Raw genomic sequence first — 18,267 nt, 5'->3', positions numbered from 1 at the left:
CCGATGTGATTCTGCAATCTGTATACAGGGTAAAAATGGGAGTTCATAACCCACTTGAATCAAATGTATGAAATATGATATGTCAAGAGCTTTGTAATGTTTTGAACAACCAATAAAAAAAGGAAGCCTTTTCTTAGGGTGTAATGTGATCAGTTTTATAAAAATAATTCTGGTGATGGGATAAAGGGAAAAATTAATGGAGAATTCCAGTGACTAATGGGTTGTGTATTCTTCTGCCTTCTAGCTTTTTCCTGCGCTTCTGGAGAGTATCTAGAGATGAAGAACCAGGTATGCAGTAAGTGTGCTGAAGGCACCTACTCCTTGGGCAGTGGCATCAAATTTGATGAATGGGATGAATTGCCAGCAGGATTTTCCAACGTTGCAACATTCATGGACACTGTGGTGGGCCCTTCTGACAACAGGCCAGACGGCTGTAACAAGTAAGAATCCAAAGGAGCCTTTGGATCTTGACTGAGTACTTGAGTACTTCCAGAGAGAAGTTAAGGATAATCTTACCATAGATGGGGGTTACAGATAAGCTAATTGCAAAGAGTCATATTTTTTGGATAGTCATTACAAATAATGTAGCTAATTTTTCATGAAGCTTTAAGATAATTATCCTCAGGATATAATAGATATTGTATACAAAAATGCAATAAAGTTTATTAGGAAAAAAATAATTTTCTCATAGTATATTTATAACCAAACTTAAGTCAGTGATGTTTCTACTATCCTTTTTCTAATTTTTAGTGGGTAAATTCAAATTGTTTTTTTTTTTCTTTCAAAAGGAAGAATTTATAACCTTCATTTAGACTTCATCATTTCCTGCAAGAGCAAGTGGCTTAAATAACTAATGTGGCCTTTGTGTAGTTCCTAGGAGATTATAGCTTTGCCTATGGCAGTGTTGGAGGCATGTTAAATTGTTTCAGGAAAAAAAAATAAAGCAAAATAATTCTCTTTGGGCTTTGCCCTTCCTGTCCTCTTGTATTGATTATGTAACTATGTGGCCATGTTTTGAAAATGAAACTTCCAGCCCCTGGCTAACTTCTGATAAGAGGGGTTTCTCAGGACCCTTGAAGTTTTACTTTTTAGTCTGTTGGCAGTGATCTAAGGATGCTGGACAATTACTTAGCTGTTCTAGACGATGTGTTTTCTCCTTTCCTTCCCTTCCTCTTTCTCTTCTTCTTACCTTCACTCTTCTTTTCAGCTCACTGTGCCAAACAACATTGATTTATCATACTCCGCTGATCATAATATTATTATTCTTTATGTTTAATTGTTAGTCTTTTTTTTTCCTGTAACACTGGAAACTAAGTAGTTTATAAAGAAAATAGGTTTATTTAGCTCATAGTTCCAGAAGTCTAAGAGCATGGTGCTGGCATCTGCTTGGCATCTGAGGAGGGCTTCATACAACTTCAACTCAAGGCAGAAAATGAAAATGCATGTTGTCATATGCAAAGGAAGAAAAAGGGGCCAACCTCCTGAAATAGTGAGAAAAACATGAATTCATTCATGAGAGCTCAGATCCCATGACCCAACACTTATTCGTGGCTCCGCTACTTTTTTTAAAAATTGATTTTATTATTATTTTTTAAATTCATGACAACAGTGGAATGCATTACAATCCTTATTACACATATAGAGCACAATTTAAGTTGGCTATTAATTTCAGTCTGGATCTGGCAGGGACAAACCACCTTCAAAACCTCAGCAATGTGTGTGCACACACTGTGTTTTAAATAAAATATTTCCTTAGAGAAGAGTACTAGTAGGATGTTACAAAACCTCAGATCTTTGTTTTGGAGATCAGAGGATATGGACACGGCTTCCTCATGTGCCCTATGGAATAGTTTATTCATCAAAAAAATTCAATGATAAGTAGAGGTTTTTCAAAGTAGTGTCTTTTGGTATAATTTTCTCAATGTAAATCTCAGTTTGATGTTGCTATGCTTTTCTTCCTTCTCTGCTCCCTTCCTTTTTCCCACCCACGTGATCTTATGTTCTGTTTACTTTTTCTTTGGTTTGGTCATATAGGAGATTTAATTATAAAGCCAAAAGAGTTCTTTGTGTATTATGGACATGAGTTCTTGTACATGTATATTTGTATAATATTTACTGTATATTAAGACAGATACATATATGTGTGTTTGTGATACTGCTTTCAAGTCTGTGGCTTTTGCTTTTTTATTTTCTTAATGATATTCTTTGATAACATGAAGGTTAAATTTGAAAAAATAATAGTTTATCAATTTTATCTCTTACAGGTAGTTTTGTTATATCTTATGATATCTTTGCTAACACTGGGTTGTGAAGGCTAGAAATTGCAATATGTGTTCTTATCATAGTGTAGGTAGTTTTTATACTTTTATAAGAATGTAGTTACACCTATACTCTCATTTTTGTGCTATTGTCATGTATTTAGAAACATAATCTCTGAAATACAATGATTGTTTTAAATAATCATTTGTCAATGACACAACCTCAAAAAGATTTAGGAACTCAAATGCCAACTCAGTTATTGATGAGTTTTCTTTCTTATGGTGCATGACTTTCTAAATGACTTAAAATATGAAAAAAATACACATTGTGTGTTAATCTAAATATGTACAATCATTGGTACTCTTTCTTCCTTTCCATAGATTTGCCGTGTGTGTGTATGTGTTTATAAATAAAATTTAAGATGTTGTTTGAAAGAATAATTCCACTTAAGGCTACTGGGTTAGTGTTTATCTTGTTGGTGATCAATTTTTTTTTGGTGAAAAAATAGCAGCTTCATAGCAAATTGCTCAGATAACCTTCAATTATTTAGGAAGTTATGTACTATCAAAAAATGAACCTCCCCTCAGTAATGGAGTTGGCCTTAGAGCGGCTGAAAAAGCTCGGGGTGTTTTCTGCTGTGCTTTGCTGATGGAACTACTTTTGAATCTGGGGTATAGCTTTGTGACCTGAAGTGGTTTCTGAAAACTAACAGAAAATGCATCTTGGCTTTGTTTCCACAGCTCTTCTTGGATCCCTCGTGGAAACTACATAGAGTCTAATCGTGATGACTGTACGGTGTCTCTAATCTATGCTGTGCACCTTAAGAAGTCAGGCTATGTCTTCTTTGAGTACCAGTATGTCGACAACAACATCTTCTTTGAATTCTTCGTAAGGCCTTTTATATTCTAGACTCCACTTTTTGAAAGGCATTCCTGTAAATTTCCCTTAATCTTTGTTGCACTCCACTTTATATGCCTTCTCCTTTTTTTGTGTGTAAGTGACCCTGTAAGTATTAAAGGAAAAGTTAATTTTTTTTCTATAGCATTTGAGTTTATAGTTAATATTGTTTCTTTATTTTTGCACTCTCACCTTATAGTGTAATATTGGCTTGTTTTGCTTCTGGTTGTACTCATTAGACAACTGATTTAGACTGTGTGTGACAAATATTTTCCCCAAGATTCATTTTAACTTAATTTTTTTATGACTGAAAATGCTATTTTGTTAAAAATATATTTTGCCAATTTTAGTTTTAAATTAATTTTCTCTTTGTAGTTTCAAATATATATACATATATATATATATATATATATATATATATATATATATATATACATACATATACATACACATACACATACATATATATTCTTTTTTTACTGATTAGAATTACTTAAATGTTTTCATAGGCAATTGTTTAAAAAAGAGAAATTAACATATTTTCTGATTCTGTGAATTTTTACAGTCCAAAGAAATTTATGAATGCGATAGTTGGTGCATCTGATCTTAAATAGGATTATAGAATATAGAATACTATGATAGACTAACAGAATAATGACTGGAGTTATGTAACTATTTTATGTAAACTGTACTTAATCTAGCAAATATTTATTGTGGCATGGACTCAAAACACTTGAGAAAATGTTTTCTGATTGACTTCTTATACAAATAATGTGTGTTATAGTAGTAAATGGGAGAATATCTTGGAAAATGTTCCCATGCGCCAGATTTAAGGAACAAATGTACTAACAGTTCTGACACAAATGTGTATTGTCGTTGGTAATGGGTATTTTACATCAAAAGTTTGGTGGCAATAGATATTTTCCAGGAAACTATGAGCCTTAGATTTGAAGTCAAGAGATTCTGACTCTATCCTGCCTCTATAATTGTTAACTGTGTGTTCTTGAGCAATGAAATTAACTTTCCGGTCCTTGGCATTCCCTTGTGTGAGAGGACACTTGAAGGAGCCTCCCAGCACTAATATCCTTTGATGAGCTTAAAATGTTAAGCAGTGTTCAAACAGATTTACCTTTTAAGCTACATTTTGTTTGCAAAACTCTTCTCCGGGTAAATGATTTTCTATTGGGACATTTCAACAGTATTGCTAAGACTAAAATAATGTTGAAAGGCAAGACAGTTATCTAATTGTTAGAATAAACGTGTATTTTTGTAGTTTTGTATACTCAATAAATCCCTTGAGAGCTGTCAATAAGGGTACTCTTAGGGCATAATGTTTCATTACTTCCATTTCAATGGTGCCTCTGTTCTTCTGGTTTTAGTCTGAAAGGGGATGGGAAATTCATGCTCCTTTTATTGATGCTTCAGCTTTATAGGTTGCAATTTATTGACTCAGAGGGTTAATACCTCACAGTCATAATGCTCCTGGTTAATAGAAAAGAAGCATTTGAAGGCTGAAAGATATAGTTGTGCTCTGACAATTATACATGTGAGCATCATGTAATTTGAAGCATTCATCCCAACCAATTTTTAAAATGCTGAAACTGAAACCTAGAGAGAGTAAGTGATTGCACCAAGATTACACCTTTACTAGCTTCAGAAAGAGTAATGGAGCTCAGGTCATCTGAGTGGTGGTGGAACGTCACGGTAACACATGATGTCTGCCTTCAGCTATAAAAAGCTCTCAGCTTGTCTATATACTGCCCAACAGAGGAACATTCAGGACCCATGTCCTCTCCCGAATGAAAGAAATATGAAAACAGTCAGTATGCTTATGATATAAATAAGACAAGAATTCAATTAAAGTAAATTTCCTTGGTAGCAGATATTCTCTGGTATTTAGATAGTAAAGGGATCCTTTTTCTCATAAGTAAGCCTTTAGAAAATATAACTTCTAGAGAAATTTTAATGTTTGTAAATTAGTCAGGAGGATGACCAAAGTAGCAAAACAATTTAGAGAGAGAGAGCCTTTTCTTTCTGCAGAAGTACAGATAATGAGATCTTATTTTTACTTGGCTCTGTTACTGAGTACTTTGCAATACTGAAATGTTGACCTAACTTTTGGATACCTTTGTTTTCTTCATAGACCTGAAAGAGTATTGTCCTAACTCTTAAGCATTTTGCAAGAACTGAGTGGAAAGGTCAAGGTTTTTGGTGTTAAAGATTATCTGTAGTCATTTGAATTGGAATGGCAAATAATTAACATTTACACTGTGTTATATTTTTTGTTGCCCGTGACCAAAATACCTGAAAGAACAACTTAGAATAGAAAATGTTTATTTAGGCTGATGGTTTCAAGGGTCTCAGTGGAGTGGTCCCTGACTCCATTGTTGTAGCCCCGAGATGAGGCTGAACATCATGGCTGAAGGCCATGGTAGAGAAATGCTGCTCAGCTCATGGTGAGCAGGACACAGCAAGAGCAAGGGAGGCTCTAGCAAGGAAATATAAACCCCAAAGTCACACCCCCCAAATACACCCTTGTTCCTTTGGCCACACACTATCTGTCTACAGTCCTCACCCAGATAACAGTCCCTTCAAAATATAAACAAATGAAATGGATTAATCTGTTGATTAGGTTACAGCTCTCATAAACTAATCATCTCACCACCTGCATTAATAGGGCTTCAGGGGGATCATATCCAAGCCATAACACCCCCAAATAACAATTTGGAACTTTCATTTTGGCTGTGGCCACTTAATCTGTGCATTGAGTCCTGGGGAAATGAAAACAAAGCAGTCTTTACTTACTAACTTAAAATTTCACTTTCAGGAATCCACATATCATCTTGTTTACTTTTGTATACTTGGACTTGCCTGGTAAATGCAGTTGCTAAAACATTTTGATAAGCTGGGTACATTTTTTTGTAATGATTTTCAATGATAATTGTTTCCCCTCTCTCTCTCCTCATGGGCTAGTCTTTTTGTCTCAATGAGACAGTTTACTTAGAACTGCTCACCCATATGTGCAGCTATCACTTTGTCTCCAGAGGTCTCTGGTGTGTTTAGTTGTTGAGAATTACTGGTGGCCACCATTATTTAGTATGTATAGAAAGACATTCTTGCAGCCTGTGCTGGAATTTAGTGAAAGCCATTATTCCAGAATCTTTACTGAGACCCTGTGTTTAATCCACAGATTCAAAATGATCAGTGCCAGGAGATGGATACCACCACAGACAAGTGGGTAAAACTCACTGACAATGGAGAATGGGGCTCTCATTCTGTAAGTCTCTTTGTTTTTCCTTCTTCTTTTCTACTAATCCCATTCTCCTCCTTCCTTTTCCCTGCCTTTTCTAAGCATTCATTTTAAGAAAAGAAAAAGAATTTTTTTAAAATTAATTAAGATAATTTCCATTTAGGGAAGAAATTGCTCCAAAGTTTCTTCAACTCATATTTTTTATTTTTTAGGTTATATTTTCCTACATTTTATTTTCTCCTTGTATTTCTTTCTTTTTCTGTTCCCATGATATTTCAACTTTCTTCCCTTTTCAAGAAGGAAGTCTATTCAAAACCAATATACAAAATTGACAAAATCTAAGTATGTAAATTTTGAAATGTGCCTGTTTCATGCAATACAGTCATCGTCACTTGTCATTGGAAAGATCTTTGAATTCCTTTCATCCTACCTTCTCTTCGGTGTCCCCAGCAAGTGATTTTCAAGCTTGTTTTGTTGGACACTGTGCTTTCTCCATTGTTGGACATCTCTCTGATTTTCACAAAATTCATCCACATTGGGCTTCAACCTGCTTCATATGTATTTGCCTCCAGTGGTCAAATTCTACTCTTTTCAGTTACATTAAGTATAGTAACTACCTATTTCTTCACAGGGCATCTCTTTAAATACTTGAAGGCAGGATTACCAGATATGTGATTTGGTGAATCAGTTATTACTTGAGGTACTTTCCCTTTGGAGTATGGCACTATTTAAAATCTATCTCTGGCTTATAGTTGTATTTCTTTGAGTGATTTGCTTAATCTCTTAGCATCTGAATTTTTTTTCCATTTCAGAAATGGGAGAAATGTTGCTGAATTAAATGGGGTGATGTCTGGGAAGGGACTCACATAGTGCCTGTAATGTAGACTGAGTTATGTTTCAATGAATCCATTCTTGCCTTTTTGATTGTGGCAGTTGCCAAATCCTTGAATAATTAACACAGTGTACCCTTGCAGAGGTTTTCTTTTTATATGTATGTTTGAAAGTAATGTTGGTACCACTTAATATTCACTCATCTAAACACCCAGTCAGCTGGGCTTTGAAAATACAAATAGCCCTTGGCAACAGATATGCTTTCTTCACTTTTGAGTACACGTGGAAAACTGAATGCACTTAACTTCTCTAGCTCTCAGGCCTGATGAAGTAGTTGGGTTGATTAATTTTACATAACTTGAATTTGACCAGCCAAAGGGTGCATACAAAAATAAAAGTAGCAAAAGACAAAACAATAAGCCCTTAAAATTGGCTCACTTGCCTGTATCAGCATGAAACTTAACAGAAGATTAGTTTAATTTATAATTAGAAAAATGTTCCAGTGGCAAAGGGATCAAATACTAGACACTAGGGATCAAATACTAGACATAGTGTCACCGAGGTTCAGTTAATTGTAAGAGTTAAGTTATTCTATAAGAACAGTCCTATTTTATTGCTATTGCAGTATTGTTTTAAAGTAATTTAAAAAGCAAGCTGTATTAACCTATTTCTATTGCTATAACAATATGCCCAAGGTTGAGTACTTTATAAGGAAAAAAAGGTTTGTTTAGACTACAGTTTTAGAGGTTCAGGGGCATGGCGGCAACATCTACTTGGCTCTTATGGGGTATAATGATCACAGGATAGAGATTTATAGGAAGCCAGAGATTCCAGGGGAGATCCAGGATTGCCCTTTTATAGCATCTTGGTCTTGGAGGAACTAACTTGCTCTATGAAACAAGCAGTAATCTCTGTCCATGACAGTGCTCCCAATGGTATAATTGCCTCCCACTTGCCCCACCTCTTAAAAGTTTCACTACCTCTTGATACCACCAAACTTCCAATGCATGAACCTTTAGGGGACACACTCAAGCCACATTCAGGTCCTATACAAACCATAGCAGAAGCAAGCTTATTCTCTTGCTTGTTTGTTTTCTGAGCTTAAAGAAGTACTTGTGAATGGCAGTCTATAAATATGCAAGTGGGCTGAGTGACTTTCACCCTTTACAATGAATCCTCTTTAAATATAAATATAAGACTTCATGTAATGGTGCGAAAATCATTTTGTGTTTTTGCTCAGACTTGAAGGGTTCTTCTCCTTGTTTCTTAGTATATTTTGTGGATTGGAAGACTATTTTATTTTTTAAAGAAAATGTTGTCTTCAGAGCTAAGGTCAGAATTAACTGGAGGCTTAAATTTGTTGGTTTTAAATTAATGGTGTTTCCTTATAATGCATAGAAAAGTATGTGAGTGAGAAGCTTTTGTGTGTGATTGGAATTGGAAACAGCTTGGCTTATCTGACCTGAGTGTGTTGTTTCTTTGCACAGGTAATGCTGAAATCAGGCACAAACATACTGTACTGGAGAACAACAGGCATCCTTATGGGCTCTAAGGCTGTCAAGCCTGTCTTGGTGAAAAATATCACAATTGAAGGTATTTCACAGCATTCTGTTTTAGCAGTCATTTATCCAGTTTTATAGTTAAAATATTTATTTTAACTAGTACTGGCTGGCTCAAGGTGCATAGCATGAGAACTATATTAGGTATCATACAGGTCTAGAGACCCTGGTTTTACTACTAGAAAACTCATTGATTCATAGTTTACTTTTTCCTGACACCTTTGAACTGAATTATTTAATCTGTGTAAAGACGTAAACATGATGATGATTTTACGTATCTGTAAATGAAGTTTCTCTTTTAATGTGAGACTATATTCATTCAATATCTACTATGCCAGACTTTGAGCTTACTTGGAGAGTTAATAATCTGGTCACTGCTATATCCATAAAAATAATAATCTTGAAAACATCTCCACCAGACTGTTTCATTAAGCCTCTTGGGCCTCTCAGGACCAGCTGGGTCATTTCTGGCCCAGGTGCACATCTAATAAACCCTGCTATAGTTTATGCTCAACTAGGGGTGCTTTTAATTAAAGTAGTGATTCTTCTTTATTAAAGTTTGGCTTATGTTTTACTGTGTTCTAATTGTGCTTGTTCCGGTGATGTTAACTAATTAGTCACACGGACATCTGCTGGCCAACACTGGAATTACAAACTGGAAGACCAGCCATTTCTCGGATCTTATAGGTTTTATCTGTTACTTAATAAGTAGTGAAGAAAAAGGGAACAGGTCCCACAAAGAGCAGAGAATTGTAGGGGACCTTAGAGTTTATCCCATTCTGACATAGTAGATTTGTATTTGATGAATCATTTAATATGTTTACTTCTATAAAAATTCTTAAGTGTTTGCTGTACTAATTGTGTTTGATTCAGTAGATATCCCAGCTCTTTGCTTTCTTAGTGCTGAATTAATGAAATAAAAGGATTGGGCTGATCTTACTATTGATATTTCCCTCTCATTTCTGTGTAGAGTCAGTATACAGGCACTGACTGACTTGCTGATGTGGGTCTTCCTTCCATGCCCTGTTTTTCATTTCCACACAGGTGTGGCTTACACTTCAGAATGTTTTCCATGTAAGCCAGGGACATTCAGCAACAGGCCAGGTTCATTCAACTGCCAGGTGTGTCCCAGAAACACCTATTCTGAGAAAGGGGCCAAAGAATGCATAAGGTGTAAAGAGGATGCCCAGTTTTCAGGTAGGGCTGACTTATACTCTCTTTTCTTTATAAATTTATTTTGATCAAGTATACTGATCAAATATACTGTTACAAGCTAGCATTGGTGGGTCAGATGTCAGCATGCTAAAGAGAATCAATATTGAATGGAGAAAAACATATCTGTCATTTCATCTCTTTCCATGTGGGGTCTCCCCCTTTGTCTATGTTTTTCTTTTATTTCATACTCCATAGGTAAGAGCTATAGCTATGTTTATATCAATCTAACCCATGTTTTACTTTTAGGTGATTTGTGGGCATAGATATATACTGAGAAACTTTTAATTTTATTCATATTTCCAGTATTCAGTGATAATGAACAAAATATAGTGTCTCCTGAGAGCACTATGATATGCTCCATGTATATCATGTAGGCCTTTATTTTCTGTAGGTCTAGCTAATTCTACCTAAATTGCTTTGGTAAGATTACTTTTTTATTTAACTTTTTTGTTGTTGTTGTTCTGATTTTTGCCTTTTCTTAGAGTCACAATGGACCATTTATGAATTTTGTTTTTTTGTATGTGTGCATGCGTTGCAGAGGAAGGATCCAGTGAGTGCACGGAGCGCCCACCCTGTACCACAAAAGACTATTTCCAGATCCATACTCCATGTGATGAAGATGGAAAGGTATCAGCAGTGTTCAGAAAAATCCATCCCATATTTATCCAACTCTTTCCCCAATTTGGACACACTCCAATTTGTTCATGAGGGAGATTTCATAGAGGATTTCTGAGTTTAGGTGTTGGAGCCTGCCTTCCTGGCTTTCATTTCCAAATCTGTTACTTATTAGTTCTGTGGGTAAATGATTGGGTGCCTCTAAATCTTAGTTTTTTTCATCTGTAAAATGCGGTTGATATCAATACTGTGAGACTGCTATGAGAATACATGAGATATTCAGTATAAAGTTCCCAACTCAGTTCCTGGCATTTAGTGAGCCATGAATTAGTCCTATTTTTATTTTTTGGTACTAGGGATTGAACACAGGGGTGCTTTACCACTGGGCTACATCTCCAGTCCATTTTGATTTTTGAGTTTTTTAAAATTTTGAGACAGGGTCTCACTAAGTTGCTTAGGACCTCACTAAGTTGCTGAGGCTGGCCTCAAACTTAAGATCCTTCTGCCTCATCCTTCCCAGTCGCTGGGATTATAGACATGCGCAACCACGCCCAGCTGATGACTGCTATTTTTAACAGTTATATTTTTTTTTCATAAGTAAAGCCAGGAAGAAATCAGCTTTCAAATGTGTACTACAACTCACTAGATGAAAATAACTTATAACTTCTATTTAATTATTTGGCTAATCAGCGGTTGTATTAATAAAAGCTACCTAGATGACTCACAATTCTCATAATTAAATAATTAACGTATACAATCCCACGTCAGAAGAGAAACTGAGATTAAAGTGGCTGCTAGGTAATGTTTCTTACATATTTGTACCTTTGAAATAATGACATGTTTTAAACTTACTTTGGAAAACACACATAATTGTCAGAAGAATTATTCCTTTTCCCCCCCTTAATTTTGCATTCCCAAGTTCTAATCTGTACTTTTTATATTTACACTGATTATCTTACCCTTATATCTTTATTTTTTAAAAGGACTCTTGTTTTGAATGCTTAAGACCAAATACATTCCAGTTTAGATTAGTGGAAACTTAAAATGGTAAGAAGTACAAATATCACTTTCAATTAGAACAATGACTCAAACTAACAGCTGTTAATTGACAAGGAGTTGGAAAATAAGGTCTTGGTGGCCCTACACCAATGGCCGAGTAAGAGTACTTACTACTAGTGGATTGAAGAGTGATTTGGTACAGTATTTTTAGATGAACTTTTATTAGCTAAACTTAACAATAAGCCAGGCAAAGGTAGTTTATTCTATGTAATCATTAATTCTGCATTACGGGGACTTAAATACATTCTAATATGCAAAACGATTTATCTGAGCTAACACAAAAAATATACAAAAGTCATATTTCCTATTTTAATAATGAGTATAGTGTCCATGATCAGCGTGACAAAATCTAGTTGCTGTGGGCCTAACAGAAGTGAGAGCATATGTGAATGTATTGTATGTAGAGTGCACTTGCACACACACTTGCCACTATGTGCCCATGCATGTGGATTGTGTTTTTCCATTGAGTCTGGAGGAGCTCTAAACATGTTCTTTGTAGATTTTTATAGAACAAAATAGTTTACTAGAACTCTATAAATTCAGTGTTTTATTTCATTTTGTTTTTAGAGAGACTTTAGACTTATTTTAAGATAAATGTTTCTGGCTTCAGAAGTAGACAGGAAAGCAGTGGCTATAGTGCTAATATACAGATACACACACACACACACACACACACACACTTAGATTATGGAAGTGAATTCAGGATTTTTTTCTATTTTTTTTTGTTCTAGCACTTTCATTTGTTCCAGTTTCATATTTTTAAAAGGTATCTGACTTTGCTGAGACCAGCCTAATGATTTGCCAGTAGTTTAAAGATGCTTCACAGGTTGTTCAACAACTATGTTTGGTTTTCTTTGTCCTGTGATCTCTGTGTCTCTTTGACCTCTCTTTCCCCTTTCTTGGAGAAGATCATCAAATTGATTAAATAGGAAAGCAGCTGTTGAGGTATATATATTCTGAATTTAGAATTTATAGGATATACATTTATGAATTTATTTTTAATCTTATTTCAAAATAAATTGCTTTCTGCCTATAGAGGAAATTTTTTTTCAGGAAAATGCTAATAGGTAATTGGGGTTATTCTAATCTTGATGCTCTCATTAACATCCTAAACATGTGGAATACCTACTCATTTATTTATTTAGTGAATCTATACTGAGCACTGGTTACACACAGAGTACTGGGTAATAAGGGCGGAGCTTAGGATAGAGAAAAATGTAAACATCTTCATAGATGTGGAGCTCTGTAACTTCAGTGTGCATCAGACTCACCTGGAGGGCTAAAATGCTTTTTTTGTGTTGCAAAAAGAGTAATTCTTTCAAGCACATAGAAAGCATATACTCTTAAATATCATGAGAAGGTCTGACAAGATTTCCTGTCTATACTTGGAATTCCTACAGAATTTTGTGCATGCCTCTCTTGATACTGGGTAATCATTGGTTTGATAGCATTTTGAAATCAGATCACTATATTGCAAATTGACCATTTTCTCCACTGATCTCTCAGCTTCCTATAGATAGAGAATGGTTCTTACTCATTTTAAAAAAACATCTCTAAACTATATAATAATAGCTGGCACATAGGAGGTAGTGATACATGTTAAACAAATGAACGCGAGACTTAGTAAATAAATGTTGATTATGTTGATTACCACTTGTGTATTATATTCTGTCCTTTGGATAAAGCTTGAGAAAATTTTGACAAAATGGGCAAAATGTAGTAGAGAGAGGCCCGTATATTTTATATAAAATATGATTGAAGAAGCTGGGGCTATTTCTTTTAGTTGGGGAAAGACAGTGGGATGGAAGAATCATGTTCATCTTTGTGACATTTCTTACATGTCTTGCAGAGATTTGGTCTTTCTCAGGGGATACCCATGACATTTGTATTCCTCTTGGAAATGATGACGATGAGAATAATTATAGTAATAGTAATGATAGCATTACTACCAAAAGACACTATCACTATCATGTACATGTTTATGCATGTACTCTCTTCATATCTGTGTGTCCACACAAACATTTCCTCTAGTTGTTTATTTCAAGAGTTGTGCACTTTAAACATATTATACCCAGTTTGTTGATGAGGAAACTGCACACTGAGGTGAAGTTACTTCCCTAATGTAACAGCTAGAAAGTCTTAAGGCTGGAACTCTCACCCAGATTGTTTTCAAGTCCAGTGCTTTGTATCCCTATTTTAGATATTATAACAGTTTGTGAACCTTTCTCATCACTGTTAGTCTATAATCTCTTTTGGAGCAAACAACTTGTCTTATTAATATTTAAATCTCTCACTGTGCTTTGTTCTAATCTAGGTACAGAAAAATTTCCTAAATAGTTATTTTAAGCACGTAAGGGAAATATTAGAAAGAAGAAATATACTTTTTCATGTTATTTCATGAGTCAAATTTTGGGCTAATCAGGTGATCTTACAGAAGGTAAGCTCCAGCCAGAGGTAATAGTGTTCAAAGAGGCATAGTTTCCCACTCCTAAAATGACATGTCTTGTCAAATAGGGAACTTTTTATAAGGGTAGAAAAGCTCTTGGTAGGGAAGGATGGTTTAGAAGGAAGCCTTCTTAGAGGAGGTGTTTTAGTCAGCTTTTTTACTATTCTGACTAAGGGACCTGGTTAGAATAACTATGGATGAGGGAAAGTTTATCTGGGGGCTCACAGTTTCAGAGGTCTCAGTCCAAAAATGGCTAGCTCTATTCCTTGGGGCTCAAGGTGAGCAGGACATCATGGTGGAAGAGTGTGGTGGAGGGAAGCAGCTCACATGATGTTCAGAAAGCAGAGAGAGAGACTCCACTTGTCAGATTACAAAAAAATATATATACCCCAAGACCATGCCCCCAATACCCATCTCCACCAGCCATACCCTACCCACCTTCAGTTATCACTCAGTTAATCCCCATCAAGGGATTAATTCACTGATTGGGTTAAGGCTTTTATAAACTAATAATTTCTTCTCTAAATCTTCATGCATTGTCTCACACATGAGCTTTTGGAGGACACCTTACATACAAACTATGTAGACATCAGTGTACATGCACAACTGCTTTACCTTTGAGTTCAGGAAGTTTGTGGATCATAAGTTGCTAGTATTTTTGAATCAATTTGCCTTGCACTTTCTTTCCTTTTTTGTGATATCAAAGATAGCACAAATTACTGCAAATGCCCAATATCTGTAACATAGTACTTCTGAATGATCCTGTAGAGATAAGTGTAGGAGATATTTAAAAAATAGGGTATAAAAGATTATGAGTATTTGATCTGACTTTGTTCACATAGGATTTAAGCAAGTTAAATATACCTGGAGCCTATGATGCTTGATTAGGATGGTGGGGAAGCAATATGGTACTTCTCAGCAACAATGGGTGTCTGAACTTGTTTAAAATAAAACTTTTAGTCTTTAAAAAAATACAGACATTTTAAAGAACAGCTTATTGAAAGAGAATTCTCACATAATGTATTTTGTCATTGGGCTGCAGTGCCTTGCCAGGGTAATTTTTCCTGCACAGGAGGGGATAAGCCTCCTGAGAAAACAGTCTGAAATAATTAGTGAAGAAATAAAAGACAGAGTCAAAGAATAGGTTTAAGGCAGAGTGCTTGATAGGTCTAGCCCACACAGGAGCTGGAGCTACCAATTGAAAAATGGCTTGGGTGGTTTACTTAAGGGGGTATATCAAAGGCAGGGATAAGGTTTCAGGGGTGGAATCTTGTTTCAGGATGTCTTGCAGTCAACAGATTGATTGGCATGTTGGCAGGTTATACCCATCTCTGAGAGCTTGTGTGGCTACAGTAGGTCACCCCATCTCTGGTGCTATGTGGGACCCGGCAGAGATGAATAGGACTCACATGTATCTGGGCAATCTTACCAGCATAATTGCCACTGGAAGTTCCCAAATACCAGATTTTCTTATTCAATGGGCGTCCATGCATATTTGGTCCACACATAATCCATGTAGGGCTCTTGACAGTATTTCAACCACTTAAAGTATGCAATATGGTGTTTTTAGTATATTTATCATGATCTAATTTAAAACATTTTCTTGCCTAAAGTTCTGATGAGAACCTCCAGTTAAATCCCTGTGTTGTCACCCACATCAAGGAAGATGACCACCAAGGTTGTCAAGAGCTTAGAAAGGGAAGAAGGAGATAACCATATGGGAAAACAGAAAAGCAGCAAAGCTTTGTAGGAAAGGAATTCAGATAGAGGCTTCCGAGTAGCAAGGTAGGCTGAGGACCTACTTCAAGCAGGCGTGGATATTGAACATGATTTTGAAGGAGGAGTCAAATACAACCTGGCAGCATCTTGTGGGTCATTCAGGAGAGACAAATGATGAATGCCTTTAGCAACTGGAAATATCAAGGTTTGAAAGAGGCAGGGAGGCCAGCATTAACTTGCTTGGCTGAGACCACCTGTGCCAGGATAACCTGGAGCAACAGGCAGCTAGCTTAGTGGCCATGGGTAGACCCCTTTTAAAGCACATGTAATTCAGCTCTGATAAATTCATCCAATCTATAAAGGATTAGTACACCTATACAGCAACATTTGAAAGAGGAAAATAGTTACTATGGGCAAATTCAGTCTCAAAAGTTGCATATATGTTAGTCCTCCTGGACTTGAACTTTATTTAATAAGGGAGCCAGTATCCAATAGATTTCTCCGTGTGTGTGTGTGTGTGTGCTCACGCGCACGTGTGTGCATTTGTGTGTGTTTTTTAAATGACAGAAATACACAGGGGCATTGTACCTCTTTTGTAATCTTAATGGCAATCTGGTAAATTTTACTCTAGTAGGGTTGTGATTTCACGAAAACATCTTATAATTACATATCATAGAATGAATTGTTGATTTTTCACCTGCATTATAAGCCATCTGGTGTTAAGTGTCATTAATATTAATTATTGTCTTTCCTAGTCAGCTGAAGTTGAAAGCATCTGTTTCCATTAGAAACAGAGGCAGAGAATCAATCTGCCATGTGAGGCAAGGGGCTTTGTAAACAAAACTTTTGCTGCAGAGTCAAATGTAAAATTTGACTAATCAATATTTAAATGCTTAAAGGTAGTGCACATTTTCTAATTTGTAAAAATTTAGTTTGCTTGCATTGGAAGTTACATGGTTAGCTGACTTCTCAAAATGGATTTACACATCTTATTATTTTTATCTTTGCCAAACTGTCACTCCTTGACTAGTTCTACTTCACCATTTACCAGTTGTACATGGCTTTTGGGTGGGTTATTTAACAGCTCTGATCTGGATTGTTTCATCATTTCTAAATAATATGCAGAGTGATTGTGAAGATTATATGGTGGTGCACAGTATCAACACCCATCCCCTGCATGTGGTTACCAACTATTCTCAACTGTATAGTAGCTCACGTTTTCATTAATGCTGAAATAAATCAGGAAATAAATGGGCCAGAATTTGAAATTCATTGTTATTAAGCCAGAATTTTAAAAATCCAATCCTTGAAATGTAATGATGTGTCATTTTCTTAGAATCACTGAATTTTACATTGCCTTTCCTGAGGGAAGTTGAGAACCCATTATAGAGATAGTATGTAATTAACTTTTTTAGCTATTTAGGAAGCCCCATCTGGAGCTGCCATTATTTTATAGATGGTAACAGAGGCCTTTGGGTGAAATAGCTGGTTAAAATTTATCATGATACAGTTATAAAGTGAATGTGAGAAAAGGGAGATACCAAAAATATTGTTTATAATCATGTTGAGACATATAATTTTATAGCATTTTCTTAAGCATCCTTGTTCACTGGGCAATCTACTCTTCCTAATACTTGAGAATAAAACTGAGGGACCTAAGGGCTTACTATACATAATTTTCTACTAACTAGAAATAATTGTGGAAAATTGCTTTTAATTTTGATTCTTCTAGTTCAGTAGTAGACTTCCTATGGCAGAAGTTGTTTTAAAGGATTAAGAACATATTCAGCAGATTATTAGACATATGGGAGAAATGTTTAGTCTGATTTTCAAAAGCTATATTTTGTTATGAAAGAGTTTGTTTATTTTTCTGCTTACATCAGAATACCTTTTTTCCCTGGAACATATCGATTTTGTTTTAGAATAGCTAATTCATTTGCTATTTCTGGTTTCAAAGTGAGACTATCAAGTTTATGATAACAACTTTTTGGGTTTGGCTGAGTTAGTTATTTTCTTATATCTTGTTTTGTGGGGGTGAGTACAGGTGTGGAAGAGGATAAAGGATGGGGTTTAAAGGACTGTTCTCCCTGAGGGTAGAGGCTGTCTGAACCCTTAGGTTCAGAACACATGAAACAGGGCCTAGAAGCTCCAGAGAAAATAATTTAGCTACAGCTAGACAGACATCAAGTTATTGAAAAAGACTCAGACAGCAATAAATATTTGTGAGCCAGTAGGATTGAAATAGGAAGCCTTTTCTATTCATTTTGAAAAATGATCTTTTGCCATCACTGTGTGCAAAGTATGGTGTGATGTGCTGTGGCTAGAGGATAGGGAAAGTGCAGTGGAGTTCTCAGATGAGAAGATAAAATCACTGCGTAGAAACCCACAGCTATTGAATAAGGTAAATGACTGGATAG

General features: G+C 35.6%; 1 protein-coding gene across 1 annotated transcript in view; it reads left to right on the top strand.

The window, feature by feature from the left end:
* Elapor2 (endosome-lysosome associated apoptosis and autophagy regulator family member 2) overlaps positions 1–18,267 on the top strand; it is a 161,619-nt gene that overhangs the window by 98,254 nt on the left and 45,098 nt on the right. Inside the window, exons 3-8 of the mRNA XM_046435396.2 lie at positions 245–440; positions 3,000–3,147; positions 6,347–6,433; positions 8,725–8,830; positions 9,841–9,993; positions 10,550–10,638. Coding sequence (XP_046291352.2) covers positions 245–440; positions 3,000–3,147; positions 6,347–6,433; positions 8,725–8,830; positions 9,841–9,993; positions 10,550–10,638 — 779 coding nt within the window. The remainder of the gene's footprint in view (positions 1–244; positions 441–2,999; positions 3,148–6,346; positions 6,434–8,724; positions 8,831–9,840; positions 9,994–10,549; positions 10,639–18,267) is intronic.

This window comes from Marmota monax, unplaced genomic scaffold, assembly GCF_021218885.2.
Source record: "Marmota monax isolate L192 unplaced genomic scaffold, Marmota_monax_Labrador192_F-V1.1 WCK01_AAM20220418_F8-fsc00139, whole genome shotgun sequence".
Lineage (NCBI taxonomy): Eukaryota > Metazoa > Chordata > Mammalia > Rodentia > Sciuridae > Marmota > Marmota monax.
This window is presented reverse-complemented; position numbering and strand designations above follow the sequence as displayed.